The sequence below is a fragment of the Helianthus annuus genome, chromosome 17 (assembly GCF_002127325.2).
Source record: "Helianthus annuus cultivar XRQ/B chromosome 17, HanXRQr2.0-SUNRISE, whole genome shotgun sequence".
NCBI classification, from domain to species: Eukaryota; Viridiplantae; Streptophyta; class Magnoliopsida; order Asterales; family Asteraceae; genus Helianthus; species Helianthus annuus.
In genome coordinates this window covers 184,233,827-184,255,071 of record NC_035449.2, presented here as the reverse complement: position 1 = coordinate 184,255,071, position 21,245 = coordinate 184,233,827, and the positions used below count along the sequence as shown (strand labels likewise).

At 33.7% G+C, this 21,245-nt stretch overlaps 2 protein-coding genes and 1 long non-coding RNA gene across 8 annotated transcripts in view; 2 read left to right on the top strand and 1 right to left on the bottom strand.

Moving 5' to 3' along the window:
- Positions 1-9,268: 9,268 nt before the first annotated feature.
- On the bottom strand, positions 9,269-11,366 carry LOC110922159. Of its 6 annotated transcripts, none has more exons than XR_004885435.1 (5): positions 10,881-11,366; positions 10,642-10,736; positions 9,892-10,550; positions 9,496-9,801; positions 9,269-9,413 (listed from the first exon to the last, which is right to left on the bottom strand). It is a non-coding gene; the product is annotated as an uncharacterized LOC110922159 (long non-coding RNA). The 6 variants fall into 6 exon arrangements; XR_002582929.2 differs by having other exon boundaries at positions 9,496-9,746; XR_004885438.1 differs by having other exon boundaries at positions 9,496-9,726.
- Positions 11,367-16,652: 5,286 nt separating this feature from the next.
- LOC110925598 lies at positions 16,653-20,483 on the top strand. Its single transcript, XM_022169515.2, has 9 exons — positions 16,653-16,707; positions 17,421-17,449; positions 17,542-17,596; positions 17,727-18,020; positions 18,129-18,404; positions 18,491-18,586; positions 18,724-18,915; positions 19,999-20,153; positions 20,245-20,483. Exons 2-8 carry the CDS (start codon positions 17,430-17,432, stop codon positions 20,026-20,028), a joined length of 963 nt encoding a protein of 320 aa, XP_022025207.2. The 5' UTR covers positions 16,653-16,707; positions 17,421-17,429; the 3' UTR covers positions 20,029-20,153; positions 20,245-20,483.
- The window catches only part of LOC118488936, a 109,460-nt gene continuing 108,347 nt past the window's right edge, over positions 20,133-21,245 (top strand). The window contains exons 1-5 of the mRNA XM_035986376.1: positions 20,133-20,153; positions 20,245-20,524; positions 20,614-20,716; positions 20,824-20,951; positions 21,047-21,131. Coding sequence (XP_035842269.1) covers positions 20,133-20,153; positions 20,245-20,524; positions 20,614-20,716; positions 20,824-20,951; positions 21,047-21,131 — 617 coding nt within the window. The remainder of the gene's footprint in view (positions 20,154-20,244; positions 20,525-20,613; positions 20,717-20,823; positions 20,952-21,046; positions 21,132-21,245) is intronic.

Below are 21,245 nucleotides of genomic sequence, written 5' to 3'. Positions count from 1 at the left end.
CTCCGCCATTTTGGCGAGGAGCTGATAGGTGCAGGGAATAGGATCCGGGAAGTGGGAGAACAAATCTCCTGGAAATACGATGAGAGGGAACGTCGCTTCTAAAAATGCCAGCTAACAAAGGAATAGTGGGATTGGGAGGCTGTGATTGTATAATAACAGTAGTAATAAAATATAACTCTGTAAAATAACTTTAAAATAAAACTTTTGTAAAATAACAGTGTGTACGGATGCCTAATATAATCTATAAAAATGGAAGTCGAGAAATCGACAATTTTGGCTATATGTGTTATAAAAGTTGGTGTGATTATGTGCAATTGTTTTGTTATATTTAATTATCGATTAGTTGACACTAATAATTTACACCTATAACAATTACCAGATGGAACACGCTAATGAAGTGAATCAATTTGAGCAAAATCAGGAAAATCAATTTATGACCAGGCAAGATATCGAGAATATCGTTGCTCAAGGGATAGCCAATGCTATTCCAGCAATCCTGGCTGCTGCCCATAAACCTGTTGAACCTCAACAAATTATTCCTAGTAAACGTACTCAAGAAGATAACTTCAGTAATAGCGTAAACGGAAGCGGTAACCATACTAATCATGATAATGATCCACAGCAGGCCCCACTCCCTAAGAAAATAAAAGCTGCAACGCCTGGTTGCACTTACAAAGAATTTCTTGCTTGTAAACCAGCTGAATTTGCAGGCAATGAAGGGCCGACTGCGACACTGCGTTGGTTAGAGAAAACCGAAGCAGAATTATGATAAGTAAATGTGCTGAAGAAGACAAGGTTATGTATGCTTCGCATCTTTTTAAAGAAGGGGCGCTAGAATGGTGGAATACGGTACTTCAAGCTAAAGGAAGAAATATGGCTTATGCTATGAACTGGGAAGAATTTAAGCAGCTAATGGAAAGTAAATTCTGTCCCGCATATGAAAAGGAACAAATGGCAAATAAGTTCCTGAGCCATCGTATGGTGGGTGTAGACTGTCGAGAATATACTTCAACATTCTTCGAGTATGCGAGAGTGGTACCAACCCTAGCTTCGCCAGAACCGGTGCTTATTTCTCGTTACATTTGGGGATTGATTGGCGAAATCCGTAATATCGTTAAAGCTGCGAGACCTCACACTATAGACGATGCGGTAGAACTAGCTAACACCCTAACGGACGAACTGGTACGTACAAGAGAAGAAAACCGGAAGAAGGAATTGGCTCAGAAAATTACCCAAGGATTTCGTACGGGTAATAATAGAAAATTCAAGAAGAGGGGAACCGGGCAATCTTCCACTACACCTTTCTGCAAGAATTGCAGAAAGAAACATTTTGGAAAATGCAACTAAACCTGCAGCTTTTGCAAAGCTATAGGACATCGTGAGGAAGATTGTAGGAAAAAGACTAGGATCTGCTATAATTGTGGAGAAGCCGGGCATTTCAGAACCGAATGCCCCAAACTGGTCAAACCAGCAGACAACAAAGCTAAGACGACCGACAGAACTACTAAAAAGAATGCCAGAGCATTCCAGCTGACCACTCAAGAAGCAGAACTCATTCCCGATGTGATCGCTGGTACGTTCCTGGTTCACAACGTGTATGCAAAAGTATTATTTGACTCTGGTGCAAACCAAAGTTTTATTAATACTTCATTCTACCAAGCCCTTAATATACCATTGACCAATCTTAAGTAGATTTTTACAGTCGAAATGACAGATGGAAATTCTGTTAACATAGATAAGATTTTGCGAGAAGGAAAAATAGAACTATTAAGACATAAATTTTCCGCAAACCTATTACCTGTGAAGTTAGCCGGATTCGATGTGGTGTTAGGAATGGATTGGTTAGTAGCCAACCATGCTAGAATTCTTTGTGATAAAAATTCCATAGAAATTCATACACCTACAAGAGAAATAATTTCACTCACAGGAGATAAACCACAAAAGCCACTGAAATTCATTTCAGTAATGAAGTTGGCCAGTTATTCAAGAAAACAAGAAGTAGTGTATATGATTTCAGTAATCATTAACACGAAAAATAAGGAACTTAAGGAAATCCTAGTAGTCTCAGAATACTCCGATGTATTCCCAGAAGAATTACCCGGGTTACCACCCGATAGGGAAGTAGAGTTTAGGATTCATCTAATTCCTGGAACTACACCAATAGCCAAAACACGTTACCGGCTAGCACCCACTGAAAAGATAGAATTGAAAAAGCAGTTAGATGAATTACTAAGCAAAGGATTTATATAACCTAGTTCATCCCCTTGGGGAGCACAAGTGTTGTTTGTGAAAAAGAAAGATGGATCAATGAGAATGTGTATTGATTATAGGTAATTAAATAAGATTACAACTAAGAATCAATACCCATTACTTAGGATTGATGATCTTTTTGATCAACTCCAGGGAGCTAGGTATTTTTCTAAGATAGACTTACGCTCCGGATACCATCAGTTGAAAGTACAAGAGGAAGACATACCTAAAACTGCTTTCAGAACTAGGTATGGTCATTATGAGTTTACAGTCATACCCTTCGGACTAACAAATGTTCCTGCAGCATTCATGGACATGATGAATCGGAATTGTAAACCATACTTGGATAAACTCGTAATTGTCTTCATCGACGATATACTTATTTATTCCAAAAGTCAGGAAGAACATTGTGAGCACCTGCATGCACTCTTAACTTTGTTAAGAAAGGAAAAGCTTTACGCCAAATTCTCGAAGTGTGAATTCTGGCTGCAAGAAGTGCAATATTTAGGACATATGGTGAATCACGAAGGTATTCACGTAGATCCTTCTAAAATAGAAGCAATCACCAAATGGAAGGTTCCGCAAACAGCTATGGAAATTAGAAGCTTTTTAGGCTTAGCTGGATACTATAGACGATTTATTAAGGATTTTTCTAAGATAGTTGTACCCTTGACTAAACTAACCTGTAAAGCAGTTAAGTTTGAATAGGGACCTAGACAAGAAGAAGCTTTTAAGATATTAAAGCAAAGGTTGACAAATGCTCCAATTTTAGCCTTGCCAGAAGGAACTGAAGATTTTGAAGTATATTGTGATGCTTCAAAATTAGTATTAGGATGTGTGCTAATGCAACACAAGAAGGTAATTGCGTATGCCTCCAGGCAATTGAAGAAGCACGAGGAAAATTAAACAACTCGTGACTTAGAATTAGGATCAATAATTTTTGCCCTTAAGATCCGGACACACTATCTGTATGGTAGTAAATTTACAGTCTATACGGATCACAAGAGTTTAAAATACATATTTGGGCAGAAAGAGTTGAATATAAGGCAAAGAAGATGGATGGAAATCCTGAGTGACTACGACTGTGATATCCAATATCACGAAGGAAAAGCAAACATAGTCGCTGATGCTCTAAGTCGTAAGTATCATGAAAAGCAAAAGCGAATTCATGCTCTTAGATTAAATCTGCAATTTGATTTAATGGAACAATTAAAGAGAGTTCAAGAAATAGCAATCGAAGACGATGCTGAAGGAATGAAATGACAAATAAAAGAGTTAGAGCAAGGAAATGATGGAATTTGGAGATTCCATAAGAAAAGAATTTGGGTACCTAAGCAGGGAGAATTAAGAGATAAGATTCTGGAAGAAGCTCATAAATCTAGATATACCATACATCCAGGAAATAACAAAATGTACCAAGATTTAAGAAATGATTTCTGGTGGATAGGTATGAAAAAGGACATAGCGAAATATGTATCTAAGTGTCTTACTTGTGCGCAAGTAAAAGCAGAACATCAGAAACCTTCCGGATTACTACAACCGTTAGAAATGCCTGTATGGAAATGGGAACTCATAACAATGGATTTTGTTACTAAGTTACCCAAAACCAGAAAAGGTAATGATGCAATTTGGGTAAATCGATTAACCAAATCAGCTCATTTTCTACCCATGAAAGAAACTTTTAGCATGGAAAGGTTAGCCAAGTTGTACGTAGACGAAGTAGTATCCTTACATGGAGTTTCGCTCTCCATTGTATCAGATAGGGATAGTCGTTTCACTTCTCATTTCTGGACTAGTTTTTAGGAAGCAATGGGAACCCGACTAAATTTAAGTACTGCATATCATCCACAAACAGACGGACAAAGTGAAAGGACGATACAAACTCTAGAAGACATGCTCCGAGCATGTGTAATCGATTTTGGTGGTAACTGGGATAACCACCTACCCTTAATTGAATTCTCCTATAACAATAGTTATCATTCAAGCACTGAAGCTGCCCCATTCGAAGCACTGTATGGACGTAAATGTAGAACTCCAGTCTGTTGGGCAGAAATAGGAGAAAGTCAATTATCAGGTCTTGAAATTGTGCAAGAAACCACTGACAAGATAACTCAAATCAAAGAAAGACTGAAAATGGCTCGAGATCGTCAGAAAAGCTATGCAGACAATCGCCGTAAGCCACTAGAATTTCAAGTCGGAGACAAGGTACTTTTGAAAGTTTCTCCTTGGAAAGGAGTAGTACGATTCGGTAAGAAAGGAAAGCTGAGTCCAAGGTACGTAGGACCATTTCTAGTAATCCAACGAATAGGACCAGTTGCCTATCGTTTACAACTACCAGAAGAACTAGCCGGAGTACATGATGTATTTCATGTATCCAACCACAAGAAATGTCTATATGACGAATCCCTGGTAGTACCTCTTCAAGATATAGAGGTAAATGAAAAGTTGAAATTTGTGGAGAAACCACTACAGATAGAAGATAGAAAGATCAAGTTTCTTAAGCATAAACGACTGGTGCTGGTCAAAGTCAAATGGGATTCAAAAAGAGGACCCGAATACACCTGGGAGCTGGAATCAGAGATGAAGCGAAAATATCCACACTTATTTCAATAAATCTCGAGGACGAGATTTTAATTAAGGTGGGGAGGATGTAAGGACCTTCAAAAATGTCCCTAAACAACCCATAAATACAAACCCGAACCCCTGAAACCCTACCGTGCATAAAAAAATCAAGAAAATCAACAAAATCAAGAAAACTGGGTTTCAGGCGGGCTGCGTAAGAGTTAAGCATATCTTTACGCGGGCCTCGTCATCTAGGAATTTATCAGATAAGCGTTTAGGGTTTCAGACGGGCCGAGTAAGCCATAAAGGGAAACTTACGCGGGCCGCGTTGTAACATCCTAAAAATTCGACAAATAAATATTTAGACTAAATGACAACCCAGATTTTATCGAAAGATTTGTTAACGGGTTTTAAATGTCTTTGGGCCTATATCTTGGTTTAAATTTGTTAAGGGACCCAAGTGTCATTCTTGAAAGATGATTAAAATTACTTTGGAGAAAAGACATCATGTGAGTGTTTAGGGACTCAAGCGTAATTGTGGGTTTTGATATCAATTAAAAAGAAACCATAGGGCATGTATAGCCCTAACTATGCGACGACCACGAGGAGCAAACGAGAAGACGCAACTTGGCGGTTCACGACGGTTCGCTGTGTATCCGATCTTTCGACTCACGACTTAGGTAATCTCTTGATCCATTCTTACATGTTTCTGTGTTTCAATTTATATGAGGCTATTTCGGTTTGTCTATGGTATAACGGGAGTGTGTGACGCGATGTCGGTGTCATGTTGGTGAACACGGTGGTGTATGATGATGATGATGATGATGGAGGCAGAGTAGAGAGACGGGTGGTGGTGATGGTGTACGGAGGTTGGCGGCACAGTACGATGGTGACGTATGGCGGTTAAGGTGTGTGCGCACTACACGAATATGATGGTGGAGGTGTGTATGTTGCGTGACACTATCTATGAGAGAGCTTTGCATGGAGTGGTGTAGGGTTATATAAAGAAGATGAAGGGTGGTGCATTGGGTGTTGCATATGCGTTGTGTGTATGTATGGTTCATTTGATAAAATTTATGATAGTTGGCATGGAAACCGTAAATGGTATGGGTTGGCAAAGAACAAAACAACTCTAAGCTGTATGTTTTTAACAGGTTAGAGAGTGTTGATGGGATTATGATTGCATTGGATGATGATAAGTTGGTGCATGCACATATCGATTCTTAGGGGGTTTTATAGCTAGGAGGTTGTGAAGGGTATTGTTTAGTAATGATGATGAGGCCACATGGTGATGCATGTAAATGCTGTTACTATAACAGAATGTTGGAGTTTGAGTTGTTAACAAGCTAGCAAGCATACATCTTAATTAGTTAAGCTTGCTAGCACATACCTCATTTATCATTCATAATTTTCCTATGTCTCGATAATAGCAAATGTTATAAACAAGCTAGCAAGCATGCACCTTAATTAATTAAGCTTGCTAGCACACACCTCAATTATCTCTCATGTTTATCATGATATTTGGTCATTAAGAATTGGAGTTTTCATTAGGGCGCAAGTGAAGCATGGGAGTGCGTGATGAGTTTGTTTCAGAAAGCGAGAAATTTTCTTTATCGATTTGCAGCACGCTAAATTCTCTAGCTTTTTGGTGAAGCGAGTGCTAAGTACGAGGTGAGTTCTAATCCCCTTTTTCTTAAATACTTTTGGGGCAAGCATACATGCTTTTCACATGTTTTCATATGTGCTACGAGCTCAATATATTAACGAGTCTTGCGATCAAAATGTTTTATAAATGTTTTCCCACGAACAATGTTTTTATATACGACGTAGTGATTAATCGGGCTATATTAGTCCTGCATAAGCGTATGGCATTTTATTTAGTTATGTCGAGGTCGTATAGGGATAGGGCGGGTAGGTGTCGACAGTACAACCACAACTTGTGTCATGATAAATTTTATTCTATCATAGGTTTCGAACCTTAATGGTAGTGAGATTGTGAAGGTAGTAGTTGTCGGATAGTTGACGTGCTATTAACATTGTATGTGTACATGTGCCTTATGTGAATTAGCATCCTTGAGGTGCTTAATGTCGGTTACTCGTGATGGCGGCGTTACCTTTGGGGTGATGTCAGGTCACGAGATGTTGGTTACTCATGATGGCGGCGTTACCTTTGGGGTGGCGTCAGGTCACGAGATGTTGGTTACTTGTGTTGGCGGTGTTACCTTCGGGGTGGCATCAGGTCACGAGATGTTGGTTACTTGTGATGGCGCTGTTACCTTCGGGGTGGTGTCAGGTCACAAGATGCGGGTTACTCGTGATGGCGGCGTTACCTTCGGGGTGGCGTCAGGTCACGAGAAACACCCTTGTTGTGTTTAGATGATTAGCCCTAGTGGCAACGATGGACCCTTTGGGGTTAATATGCGGGTGACGGACTCTTCGAAGTCAAATTGGAGGAGACGAAACCCTGACGAGGGTGCCCTGACGAGGGAAAATGATGATAGCCTACGGGCAACAAATGATGTGTTAGGGTGGAAGGCATTCGATTTGTTAGAAACTAAATAACATTTTGAGTTTTTATTTTATCATGTACCGTTTTAATTAAAATTTTCCGCTGCGTATTTCGAGTAAAGTCTTATTTTTAAACAGTACACTGTGATGTGACCCGACTATAGGGCACCCGGTTTAGGGGCCTTACACGCGTCAATTCATGTTTGACCGGATAAGTGTTCCGAGACCACGTGTTGACTACCTGGTGACCCTACTAATGACCAACTAGACCTACGCCTAGACTAGGCGGCCTCGCGGGCCGCGTAAAACTTATGTATGGGTTTACGCGGGCCGCGTAAAACCCAAATTCAGGCTATAAATAGCCTAGCTCAGGGACTTTCATTCTGTGTCGACGAAAACTTTCATAAACGAATTCTCACTGCTCAAAATCGAAAATTACTTTCATAATAGCAAAGTGCTGCTACAATACCGGGTATTAACTTGATCGCTGCTACGATTCAATGTCCGATCGATTGAAACTATCCGACGAATGTTTAAGTGCTGCTCAAATTAGGGTTTATACTTTGTCGTTCGTCGTTAATTCGATGGATGTTTAAGTATCGCACTTTGTCATTTGTTGTGAGGGTTTAATCTCGTGAGTTGTCATAAATGTTGTATTAGTTACTAACCTAGTTCGTGTGCATTGTTATTTAAATTAGGTTAACAGGCTAATCAGTAGGCTAAACTCTGCCTGCATAAATTTGCAATGTGGGTCATTCTCTTTTTACCAAACTCGCTTTCAAAATCATGTTTGTTTTCAAAGTTATAATTACAGGGATTAAGTCTTTGTAGTCTTCATTACAGCCGGTATGTGGGGTTTTGTATACATTACTTGTTATCCGTCACCATTGGACAACGAGATAGCCAATAGGTGGTCGAGTGACAAATACCGTGGGTATATGGTTGACATGTATAAACATTGTGATCGCTCTTAATACTGTAAATTATAACAAAGCATCAGTTTAGACAAAAAGAATGATTCACTCAGTATTTCCCCGCTGATAAAACCTTTTTAAAACATGTTTCAGGTGATCTGATGTGATCCAGGAAAAGTGCCGTGAAGCACTACAAGCTTAAGGAAGTGGCTCAATATAAATAAATAAAGAAACATGTTTTGTAAAATAAAGATTTCCCAGTGAAATCACTTTATTGTAAATTACAGGGTTTATCCCTAATTATGAAATAAATTAAACGGGCATTTCAAGTATTAAAAGATCTTGTATTAAAGTCTTCCGCTGTCACATCAATTAAATACCACGGGGTTCCTGTCGGGGCTGGGGCCGTGACAATTCTTATGTCAATAGATGATTACTTGCCCTAATTTATTGCTTAACTATCAAAATGTTATTGGTTTCGGTCTACTTTAGACTCATCAAATAAATGGTCTTAACTTGTGACAGATGCGGAGAAGTGTTAACAACCAAAACCTATATTCTTTTCATATATATTTTAGGTTTTTGTGATAAAAAAAAAAAGATAAGATGGTGCATGGGACATATAACCAAAATGTATATAGTAATCAACTGTTTGGAAAACCAAGCTGGTTCATGTTGGCTGCCCATCTGGAATAAACATGCAAATTTTCAACAATTTTTAGTTATTCTAATCTTGTGTTATATAGCTAGTAATTTAGACAATAAAAGCTACAAAATAAGTTTTAAAAAATTAAAACGAAATTACCATTATACTTTTGGATTACATGATCAGATGAATCCAACCCAGAGTTTTCATCACCCTCGCTCAGTATCTCATGCAGCTTGATCTCCAATTACATCACAAACACTTCAATATTGTAAAGAAATGTATATTTAGTTAACTTATAAATTTCAAGAAAATGCTCATTTTTTTTTGAAGATTGCAATTCTTTTCTTGCAAAGTTTTATGTTGTCGATGAGTTCAACTCAACATAAATTCGAAAAACACGTTATGTACCATTAGAAAATTGTCCACGGAAAGTCCAAACAACATAAAGAATACATTATATTAATACATGCATGTGCAAAAATGTCCCAGATGATGTAAGTACGCCCATCTTCCAACACCGCTCCTTCAACCTATTGATAATAATAAATAATTAATTAATTTAGACACTCTAAAAACACTTGAAATGAAATGAAGAGCATAAACATCGAGCACCTGATATGCAGTTCTTTGGCCAAAAACGAAATCAGGTGGAAAATCATCTAATTTGTACTCATCGACAACACCGTATGCAATGTCATTATATCCAATTAGCATAATAATAAGAATAACAAAAAGAAGACGAATGGAATTCGACACGACCTGCTACTGAAAGTGATAGATCAATGACGATTAGTAGTCCAGTTCTGAATCTTCATTATCATGATCACTTTCATCGCTTTCATACTGCACATAGGTCGAATGATCTGGTAGCCAGCTCCAAAACAACACAAACTCAATTGCCAAAACCAACAGAAGCAACTAAATCCATTCAAACTATCAACACCTGAATTCTCATATATATAATAAACTGAATCAATTCAAGCATCCAAACTTCAACTGACAACATACCTTGAACTGGAGTAATGAAACAACTTGTCATTGGAGGTGAAGAGAATAACAGCAATATCAGATGCATATATGACAAAGCTTGTATACTTCATTTTCTGATATGACATCAACTTCATGCAATTAACTCACTAATCAACCGGTAAACAAATGCACCTAACAAAGCTATTATACTGTAATAGTTGAATAATAATCAATCAATAACAACAAATGATATAAACAATCAATCAACAACAACAAACCGTAAGAACAATCAACAAAATCTGAAATAACATCAACATAATGCGATTTACTCATCAATCAACCAATTAATTAATTTAGACACTCTAAAAACACTTGAAATGAAATGAAGAGCATAACATCGAACACCTGATATGTAGAAGTTCTTTGGCCAAAAACGAAATCAGGTGATCTCGTTTGTACTCATCGACAACACCGTATGCAATGTCATTGTATCCAATCAGCATAATAATAAGAATAACAAAAAGAAGACGAACGGAATTCGACATGACCTGCTACTGAAAGTGATGAATCGATGATGATTAGTAGTCCAGTTCTGAATCTTCATTATCATTATCGCTTTCATACTGCACATAGGTTGAACGATTTGGTAGCCAGCTCCAAAACGACACAAACTCAATTGCCAAAACCAGCAGAAGCAACTAAATCCATTCAAACTATCAACACCTGAATTCTCATATATATAATAAACTAAATCAATTCAAGCATCCAAACTTCAACTGAAAAACATACCTTGAACTGGAGTAATGAAACAGCTTGTCATTGGAGGAGAAGAGAATAACAGCAACATCAGATGCATATATGACAAAGCTTGTGTACTTCATTTTCTGATATGACAGCAACTTCATGCAATTAACTCACTAATCAACCGGTAAACAAATACACCTAAGAAAGCTATTATACGGTAATAGTTGAAGAACAATCAATCAATAACAACACATGATATAAACAATCAATCAACAACAACAAACCTTGGTAACGAAGATGATCGAGGACTCAAATTTGCAGATGAAGCAACGACGATCATTATAAATAAATCGAAGACGAGCAACGCATGTGGAACAAACATCCTTGTGTCCACATCTTCCGTAAGCAATCCATTATAGGGTTTCAGCACACACAACACAAGTATCGTCCATCCTGTTTTGTGTGTTTGTGAGTCAGGATTCGAGATTGATGAAACACATCGAATAGATGATCAACACAATTGACGATTTGCGGAATCTAGGATTCGGGTTGGTGCAGGTGAAGAACAATTTGGGGATTTTAGTGACCAGCGAAGAGGGGATTCGAGGAAGCTCTAGATTTAAGGGAGAGGTGAGAGTTCAATTGCTCAGATTTATCTTAGTGACCAGGAAGAACAATTTGGGGATTCATCTTCCGTGAGTACATCGAAATTAGGGCTTTGTATTCTTCATCGAAGAGAGAGAGAGAGTAGAGAGAGATATTGGAATGAGTTTTTGAAATTATGATCAGGTTTGGATTTGGGGTTGAATTGATATTTGAGAGAGAAGAATTGAATCTCTAGTAAATGCAAATTACATATCCCTATGCGTTTTTAAATTTCAAATTTCAAATTACCCTCTCAAATATCAATGGTTGAATTGACAATCAGTGGTTGAATCTCTATTAAATGCAATTCAGTGGTTGACTCTTCAGTGAACATCAGTGGTTAAATTAACAATCAGTAGTTTCATAATTGAGAATGAGGCAGTGGTTTGATGCCATAAGTGGGCCAACTTTGAATTTTAAAGTCCTTTAATATTAGGCATTATGATGTAATAATGAGATAAGAAAAACATTGTTGGACATGCTCTCAAGCTAACACATCAGCTTTTCTTATGTCACTTAGATTTCTCCTTTTATAGAAAGTATAGATAGATTATTATTATTATTATTATTATTATTATTATTATTATTATTATTATTATTATTATTATTATTATTATTTTTATTATTATTATTATTATTATTATTATTATTATTATTATTATTATGGTTTTCCTTATGATAATGTACTTTTATTATGATTTTGCCTTATATTATGTGAGCGACCTAAAATTTTTGACAACGGGTTGTTATAAATCCAGCTATCGAAAAAATCTGACACCCCACAGAAAAAAAATCCCTTGTTCCGTCACTAGCCAATGGGCAAGCCAACCTAGAAAAATAAAAGTTTAATCTTGTATGATTTTCAGGTTAATCGAGTTTATCCAATGATGATGTCTTCAACCCAATTTAGTGTTATTGGGTTTGGGTATATTAGGTCTTGTTTAAATGGTTTCAGGTGGTTTTGGGTCAGGTCGAGTTTCATCACACGGTGAAAAAATGACATCCCTAATATGAGCATATAAAAGTGGATGCCAGAAAAAGTTTAACTATAGTCATATATAGAAAAAAAACCTTTTTGAATATTATGAATTAAATTATTCATGAAAGTTTCAAAATATATATTAGTCAAGTTGTTTAGATTTTGTTCTTTGGACCGGTCATATATTCTCCGCGTGCTTTCTTTTTTAGGAAACTAACTTAAATGGTATGCATATTTTAAAAAACAAAGTGTAGAGCATAAAATAATGGTTGATAACAAGGAATAGGTTCTCCCGATTGCGAAGAATCAATGTCAAGTCAAACACTTATACAAGATTTGCGATCAAGTTCTATATTTGATGGCACGTCGTTTATTTTAGTCCACATAATCCATAGTCTCATAGGCCATATGAAAAACATGATCATATGGAATAGATGGATAACAAAGAATACGTGTTTATACGCTAATTTGGTATAGAGTTGATCTAAATGATAAAAAAACACTCTTACTTGGACCATGTAGACAGAGAAATGAAATAAAAGAAAAATTCTAACTAAAAGGGTATAAGTTGTGTTTAGTCTGAAGTTACGAGACTCATAAGTAATGGAGAGAAACATCTCAAACATCTCAACTGATCGGATCATGTGACAAATCATAAGTTATGAATTCCTTCTCCTCGAGCTGTGATTTTTGAAGTCAAATGTTTCCATCAATGTACGATTTTTTTTTCTATTTCATTTTCTATATAAAAACGTATAAACAATATATGGGTTTTACATAGGGCTACTAAATATACATCATCTTGTTACTTTTCATAAATCACATTTAAACTTATCATATTTACACCCTATACAAATCATATTTTTTAAAAGTATTCTTTTTGTTACAAAACAAATTTAAAAGTGTAAGAAAATATAATTAATGTTTTTTTTTTCAAAAAATTTGTTTGTTTTTATGCTTATTTAAAAAACATATTTTTTTTTTAAAGTTTTCATTTATTGTTTGCACTTTCTCAAATAGTTTATTGACTATGCTTCCTTTTATTGAACATCTTTACAAATTACCAATAACGGTTTTCATATAAAAATAATAATAAAAAAGTTTTGAATTTTCTTTTTGAAAAAGTATATATTATATTTATTTCCTCGTCTAGTTTATATTTTAAATGTCTTATATTTATTATTTTGAAATGGTTTTTTTTTTTTTTTTGAACGACTTGACGTAGGTATCTTCATTGAGTCTGTATAAACAACAATACACAAAAATCCACACAAAGTTTTGAAATCCGCCAGTTTAATATATTTTTTAATTAAAGAAGAGAAAGAATATTTGTGAATCAACCATATCCATTTGTTTTCCTTTAGAAAAGTGTTCACTTAGATCGGAAGTCTTAAACTAGTTTTAACTTGCTTATAACATACTCTTTACACTAATTAAATTTGAACTTATATAGACAAATAATTTGTAGTTTGATAAAGTTATTTTAGTACCTATTGTTTATTTGTTTAGTTACATAGATGGTTTGAATGATTAATATGTGCTAGGGTTGTAAACGCTATTTTAAAAGAAAAACCTTTTACTTTTTTAATAAATAAAAATTGTTATTATTTTTTAAACACATTTAAAGTATTAAATATGTTTAGTCAAGTTTTTTTGTTTATGTTCGTTTGTGTTCATTTATGTTCGTTTAGGTTTTAAATGAACGAACATAAACGAACACGAACATGCCCGGTTTATTAATGAACAAACACGAACAAAAAATCGTGTTTGATTATATGTTCGTGTTCGCCTAAAATTAAATGAACGAACACGAACATGCCTATGTTCGTGTTCGTTCGATTCATTTACAGGCCTACAAGTAGTCGATATGACTTGTGTTTATTTACTGAAACTTATTTTCTTGATAACAACACTTTATTTGTTAGGAAATAAAATTGTTATTTTCACTCAACTTATAGTCCGAAACATTTTTTCTTGGTTGCAGATGCCTCACATGGGAGAAAACGACCGATAATTTTGGCAGTAGTGAGAGAAGCGTTAGAAGGTTTGCATCAAAAGATAAAAAGCTCGTGACTGAAAATAGATTTTAGGGGTTGGTTGTTTGTTTCAGTTATGTGCTCTTAATGGTTCAGACCTCTTACTGGTTCAGCACTTAATAGTTAAGACTGTTTGTTTTGCGAGCAAATGTTTGAATGGTTCGAACATTTGTCTCTGAATTGTTGAACATCATATTGAGTCTGAATGGTTAAGACCTCTTATATAAATTGGTCAGACATTTGCCTCTAAACGATTAAACATTATACTGCTTCTTAATGGTTCAGACCTCAGATCTCTTACTGGTTAATGGTTCAGACCTCTTATTAGTTCAGCATATACTCATTCAGAAATTGCCAAACAACCCCTTAGTAAACAACTTTTAGCATTACTTCTACAATGTTTTGGATTAGTAACACCATATTGCTTAAATGGTATTCATGGTATCTTTAAACTTCTTTGTTTTTATCAAGACCACACGGAGTTGGCGTGGAAGCCTCTCCACGTCCGGTACACCGGCCTGTGGGTGGCGTGGATGGCGGCGTGAGGGAGGGGGAGGGAGATTTTCCACCGTCGTGGAGGGATTATGGGTGTGAGGTGGCGGTCTTTGATTAGTGGGTCTTGTTTGGATTCATTTTAATTTGTTTATGTTTAATTTTTTTTTAATAAAAACGCCACTTTCACTCCCAACCCAAAAGACTCGCCTATGGCCCTTCCACTTTAAAAGAGTGATAAAACGTTTCACTTTATGTTTTCTGAAATAAAAGTGAGTAAATAATATTAGTTTGAAAATCTTGAATTATTTAAAACGATATTAAATTGGAATCATTCGTATTTTGTGTTTTAGTGTTTCACTTGTTATTCTTAGCCATAAACTTTAATAAAGTTATCATACAGACCCTAAACTTTAATAAAGTTCTTTTTTTTTTCTTTCTACTAAACCAATTTACACTAAAACATCTAAACTTTAATAAAATCACATTTTTTTAGTTTTTGAATTTTCTGTTGCGACATCATGAAACTTTTTAACGTGTTTGCCCTTTTTTATATAATATTTTAAAATATTTCGACGACCCCTTCACATCGTGTTGGTTACATCAAGATTTTGTTTTTATAAAGATTTGAATGCCCTTCCCCAACGAACGGGCTTATGTTAATGTTTCGACCTTACTTTAGGGTTTTACACTACCATCATAGCAACACGCAGCTTCCTGTTTACTCGTATAATAAAGTTTGCCAACCTCATAAACTATCACTAACAAACATTTTTATTTAATAAATCTTTTAAGCTTAAAATTTTGTTTTTATTACTTTAATATTGTAACTAATTTTGCGCTTATTTTGGTTTTTTATGATGGGGTATAAAATGCTGCCGCGACTTACCTACTTTTTATCAACGACTTGATATAATTATGTTTGAAACCAGGTTGTGAGTATTAATCTACAAGTAATTGAAGTACGGTTAGTTTTTTTTCTTTTTTTTTATAAGTTGAAGTTGCTTACCATTTTGGCTATTGAAACAATACGGTGGAATATGAATATCTTGTTGCAGCATGCTTATTATAATATCAGTACCAATAAAAGTTTTGTTCAAAATCAAGTGAAATGTAATTATTTTTTGTTTTTTAGAGTGACAAATTAAAGAGATAATGTCCAAACAACTTTGGTAGTAGTAGCATTTATACTAATACCGTGACAAATCGAACTAATATTGTCCTACCAGTATCGGGTTCAAGTCAAGTCTGACAGAACAACATCGGTATCGGTGTCGACCCTATCGGAGCCATTATAGGTATTCTTTTTTATTGTTTTAGATTAATGTTAAACACGTGTCAATATCCTTTTGGGTTATCATGGCTATATTTTTTAGGTTGTTATTTCGATTCTATATAAAATGCCGATACCATACCAAAATCATAAAAATCTAAACAGATGCCAAGTGAATTCCAACCGCTATCTCACAAGAAGTTGCTTTTATTGGCTTCTTTTTTGGATATGGGATAAAGATATGTATAAATATTCCAAAAGGAAGCATTTTACATGGATGTCCTAAAACCAAGGATGTTAGTCAAACATAGACACATAACATCTACTACTTCTAATAAAGCAAAATAATTTTAAGCCATTTGTCATAGTTTTAACCTATTACTTGCCACTTGGCAATTGACTAATCCATTTTTGTTTCTAATGACCGCCAAAACCAAGAATCCTCACTTTTCTTTTATTTTCCTTTTTCTTTCTCTAACCTAATTAATTCACCACCGTTTCACAAAGAAATCTCTTCATCTTCACTCCAATCATCTTCCCAAAATACATTTGGTTTCCTTACATAAGAATGAAAATCGCTGGATCTACATATAATCATTGGATTCGATTGTTCTGCTTCTTCATCGACGCATACTTTTTCTTTTCTCGGCGATTCATAGAAGATTCTGAAATCGATATACAAATCCGTAAGTTGTTTTTGTTAAATTTCTTCTTTAATCATTATTTTGTGTTTCTTCGTTTCTTTACTTTCTTAAATTTATGTTTATGTTGAATAAACCCTAAATATGATTTTCATTGATAAATCTGTTGATTTTGGGGTTTTAATTTATCTTTACCTTTACAAATACGATGTTTATGAATAACCCTAAACCCGATGCATGCTGCTGAATTATCTTAATTTATATTGTTTTTTCATTCATTCAACTTTGTATCAAACCCTATTCCCGATTTGGATGCTGAATAACTTTGAATTCTATAATTTTAACTTTTGTATGTTAATATTATTTGATTTTTTGATCTGTAATTGTTAATATTTCTGTGATTCTGATTCAACAGTCTATATCCGATTTTGCATATAAAATTGAATTGATTTTGGGGGTTTAACAATTTGTTTTGAATTAATATGTTTATATTGGTTTTTGAACTTTATATTTTCCTTACTTTTTGTGTTATAGAACTACTTATTAAACAGATTGTAATGTGTAATCAGTTTATTTTTTATGCTATCATAATATGATTATATAATTAGTTGTCATAATTTTTTTCCACATTATGTTTATGAAGATAGTTGTTTACAGAAATTTATGTTTGATTGCATAATTTGATTATTTTGTTTGTAACTACGTTGAATGCATAATGATTTATCTGATGTCGTTTGTTTATGTAAACTGTATTTTAGGTATTTACTATGGGTGATAGTTCATCAAGGTATTTTTGTATTCATTTTACTTATTTTGTTGCAATAACCTAAACATGTTTTACTTTATTAACATTTGTTTTTGTATTGTATTCTAATTCAGTTACAGAGCACCCTGGTTCTGTAGGGAAATGAGTCGAGCAGACCAAGTTATTATGGTAGGTGAATAATTTTTTATTGAGTTTTTGTTTAGTTTATTTCTTTTTGTTTTATAAAGTTTACTATAATTTTTTTTAAAACCTTTTGAGTATAATTATAATTCGTTTTTCCATTCTATTGTTACATTAGGCCATACCAGATGACGCTGCGTCTAAACTATGGGGTGTTGACAAAGGCCCTACTAATGTTATGATACACACTGAAGATGGCAGTGTCTTTAATGTTTTTTTAAGCGCTTCTAAAGGGAAGATATTTTTTTTTAATGGTTGGTCCAATGTTGTAATACACTTGGGACTAACCAAAGGGTGTTTGGTAGTTTTTAATCCACTAGATCCTACAACTTTTAAATTAACAAGTTTCATTGATGGGGTTAGTCGTGGCTCTTTCTGGACATATATGCTATCTCCGTCATGTAATTTTTATGTAAGATAAACTCATATATTACTATTTCCTAATGTGTAGAATTATTAATTATTAATTTATTTATATTAATATTAACCTTTTTTTCTTTCCTTTTGTATCATCCTACAGGACATCCCTCAAAGTACTTTGCCCAAAAGTTACGATTATTCCTCAAATGACGTAACCTCTACTGTAATGATAGACAACAAAACATTTAACGTTTCTATTGTAACATACGACGGTAAAGTCGGTTTTACCGTTGGTATGGACGTAATTGTTAGTCTGTTTCAGTTGGAGGTTGGTTGTTTATTGTTATTTACTAAAGGTTTTGGTCATTTTTTCTATTTAAAAGTTTTTGGAAAAAACGGTGTTGAAATCAATTATCCTGATGTAGATGCTGATGAGGTAAATTACATATTGATAGCAATTTATACATTATATATATATGCTAACATGCTAATTGATTACAAATTATATTTATTACTTTTCAGGCTGAAGTTCCACCCTTAGATGCTGAAAACGAACCTGATGAACACATAGATGGTTGTGTTACAACGTTTGTTCGTATGGCTGGTGAAGATTATTTTGTAAGTTTGAATATACTTTTACAAACTCCTTAAAAACAAGTTATCTCATTTTATTTTACTCTATAAAGATATAAAGAATAAAGATATAAAGATAAATAATCATATCTATTGTTAAAGATATTTTTACAACAATGCAGAGAATCCCTGATCCTGTTTCACGCAAGGCTAGACTTGATGAAGGCTTAAAGGATTTGAACATAAGATTTTTGCATATGGATCCTCCACTGCAAATTACCAACGGTACAAGACGTGAAAAAAAATCCAACGGTCGTGGTTATCGATACGCTTTAACCTGTTGGAAGAAGTTCATGAAAGCCGCTCGGATTAAGGTCCGTGACCAGGTTCACTATTCTTTTGATGAAAATGAGCAGGTTTTGAGTGTTGTGAGGGTTGTACCTTACGTTAAGCGTACTAAGTAGTTATATGACAATTACGGCATGTTTTTTGCCTTATCCATTTATTTGGTTTAACATTTGTTTTGGTTTTCAATTTCAAGGTTTTTTTTTTTTATTTTTCATATCTTAACTGTTATGTTATTCACTATATGCCATGTCTTAAAAGTTCAATGTATGTTATTACTATTTTTTAATCTCACTACATTAATGATGTATTTATAACAATATACAAACTACTTATAAGGATAAAAGAAGCTGATATATTCCAATATTAACTGATTAATGTTTACAAATTATATAGTTTTTATATAACTCACGGTTCAAGTTGTTATAATAACATTACTGTATAATGTATATTTTGTTATTGTGATAATTTAATTTAATGTATTCTATATTTTTTTGTTTTTTAAAAAAATATAAAAAACTAAAATTTTAAACATTAAAGTCAAGCATATTTATAAATGATTGATATTGATAGAATACCTTATTATTTATAAATGATTGTACCTGTTATATAATAAATTTTTAATTTTAATATAACATTTAATTAGCATAAAGAAAGTATTAATATTCTTTTTAACAATAGAAAGTCAACTTTCTCTTAATTGCTTGAACAAAGTCGAAAATTTTTACTTTAGTAAATGTTTAGTTAATTATGGAAACTGTTGAATCATAATCATAATAATTTATAAAAATGTAATTTTTTTTTATTTTAGTAAAGTTTATCAATTATAATTAAGATAAATAAATAATATTGCTACCATAATTAAGTGACCATTTTATTATATAAATTAGTTTCATTTGTTATTATTCATACACATCACAACTACTGAAGTTGTCTATTTCGATTTACATATCTTCTGGTATGAGTTTTGAATTTGTAATGTCTTTGATGTAGTTATTTTTAAGTTGTTTTAGTCATCAGCATACATAGGATGTTTTCATGTTCTTATCTTCAATTATTGTTCTATATCATCATCAATTAACATATTTTAACTGTTTTTTTATTTATTTTAGAGATGGAACAGGCTGCTGTCACACTTTTGAATAATGTTGATCTTAATGTTGATGATTACACCATCAGAATCCGCATTGTCAGGCTATGGACAAGACCTACTTTCAATAATCCTAGAAAGATTTATTGCTACGACATGATATTCATGGACCAGGAGGTTTTTTTTAGACCAACTCATACTTTTGTTTGAATAAAAAATATTTAGTTTCATATTATAATTACTTATAAAACTGTTTTTTTTTTTTCAGGGTACGAAAATGCAGGCCTTTGTTTTACAGAAAAACACTACTGGTTATGAACATTTGCTGAAAGAAAATCAATGTTTAACCATTCGTAACCCTTCGATGGGTGAAAATCGTCAAAAAGTCAAATATGTTCATACTTCGTTCAAGATCAATCTAAATCCCAACACTACTGTCCAAGAATGCAATGAGCCTGTTGGTGCTGAATGGGGATTTGACTTTTCTCCATTTGATTCTATTGTGGATGACCCTCAAGATGATAGCAAGTCTTTCAAAAGCCCTATTGGTAATTTATTTTTAATTTTTCCTAATTTTTAATAAATTTAATATTATATATCTTATGTAATATTAATTTCATTATTCTGTGATGTTTAGATGTTATCGGTTTTGTTGTCAAGTGTCTTCCGTCAGATGATAAGAGTGATAATAATAACGGCAAAGACGAGAAGAAGACAACCTTTATTTTGGAAGATTTGCAGTACATCCTTATATATATATATACATATACCTTATATTACTTATATATTTCTCCCGTTTTTATATATTTTACAACTATCAAGTTAATTCTTTACTTTTTTTTTTTAGACACCATCAGATTTACGTCACGTTATGGGGTTGTTATGCTGATCAGATTTTGGATTTTGAGAAAAACAATAAGGACGAAAAGAATGTTGTGGTTGTTGTTCAGTTTGGGAAGTACAGATTTTGGGGAGGTATATTCTATACCTACATTCAGACTTTTCATTAAACTACATATTGATTTTTATACAACTTTGACTTTTATTTTTATGTTGTAATAATGAAACAGGTAATATGTATGTCTCAAATTTGTATAATGTAACTCGAGTCTTGATAAACTCTGAGGTGAAAGAGATAATGGATTTCAAGAAAAGGTTTGCAATCGTATTACATTTTTTTATAGTTTTACTTTTAATATGTATTACTTTCAATAATGTTCTAAATAATTATTTTGACATTTTTTTATTAGATTTATCGAGAGACTTTCT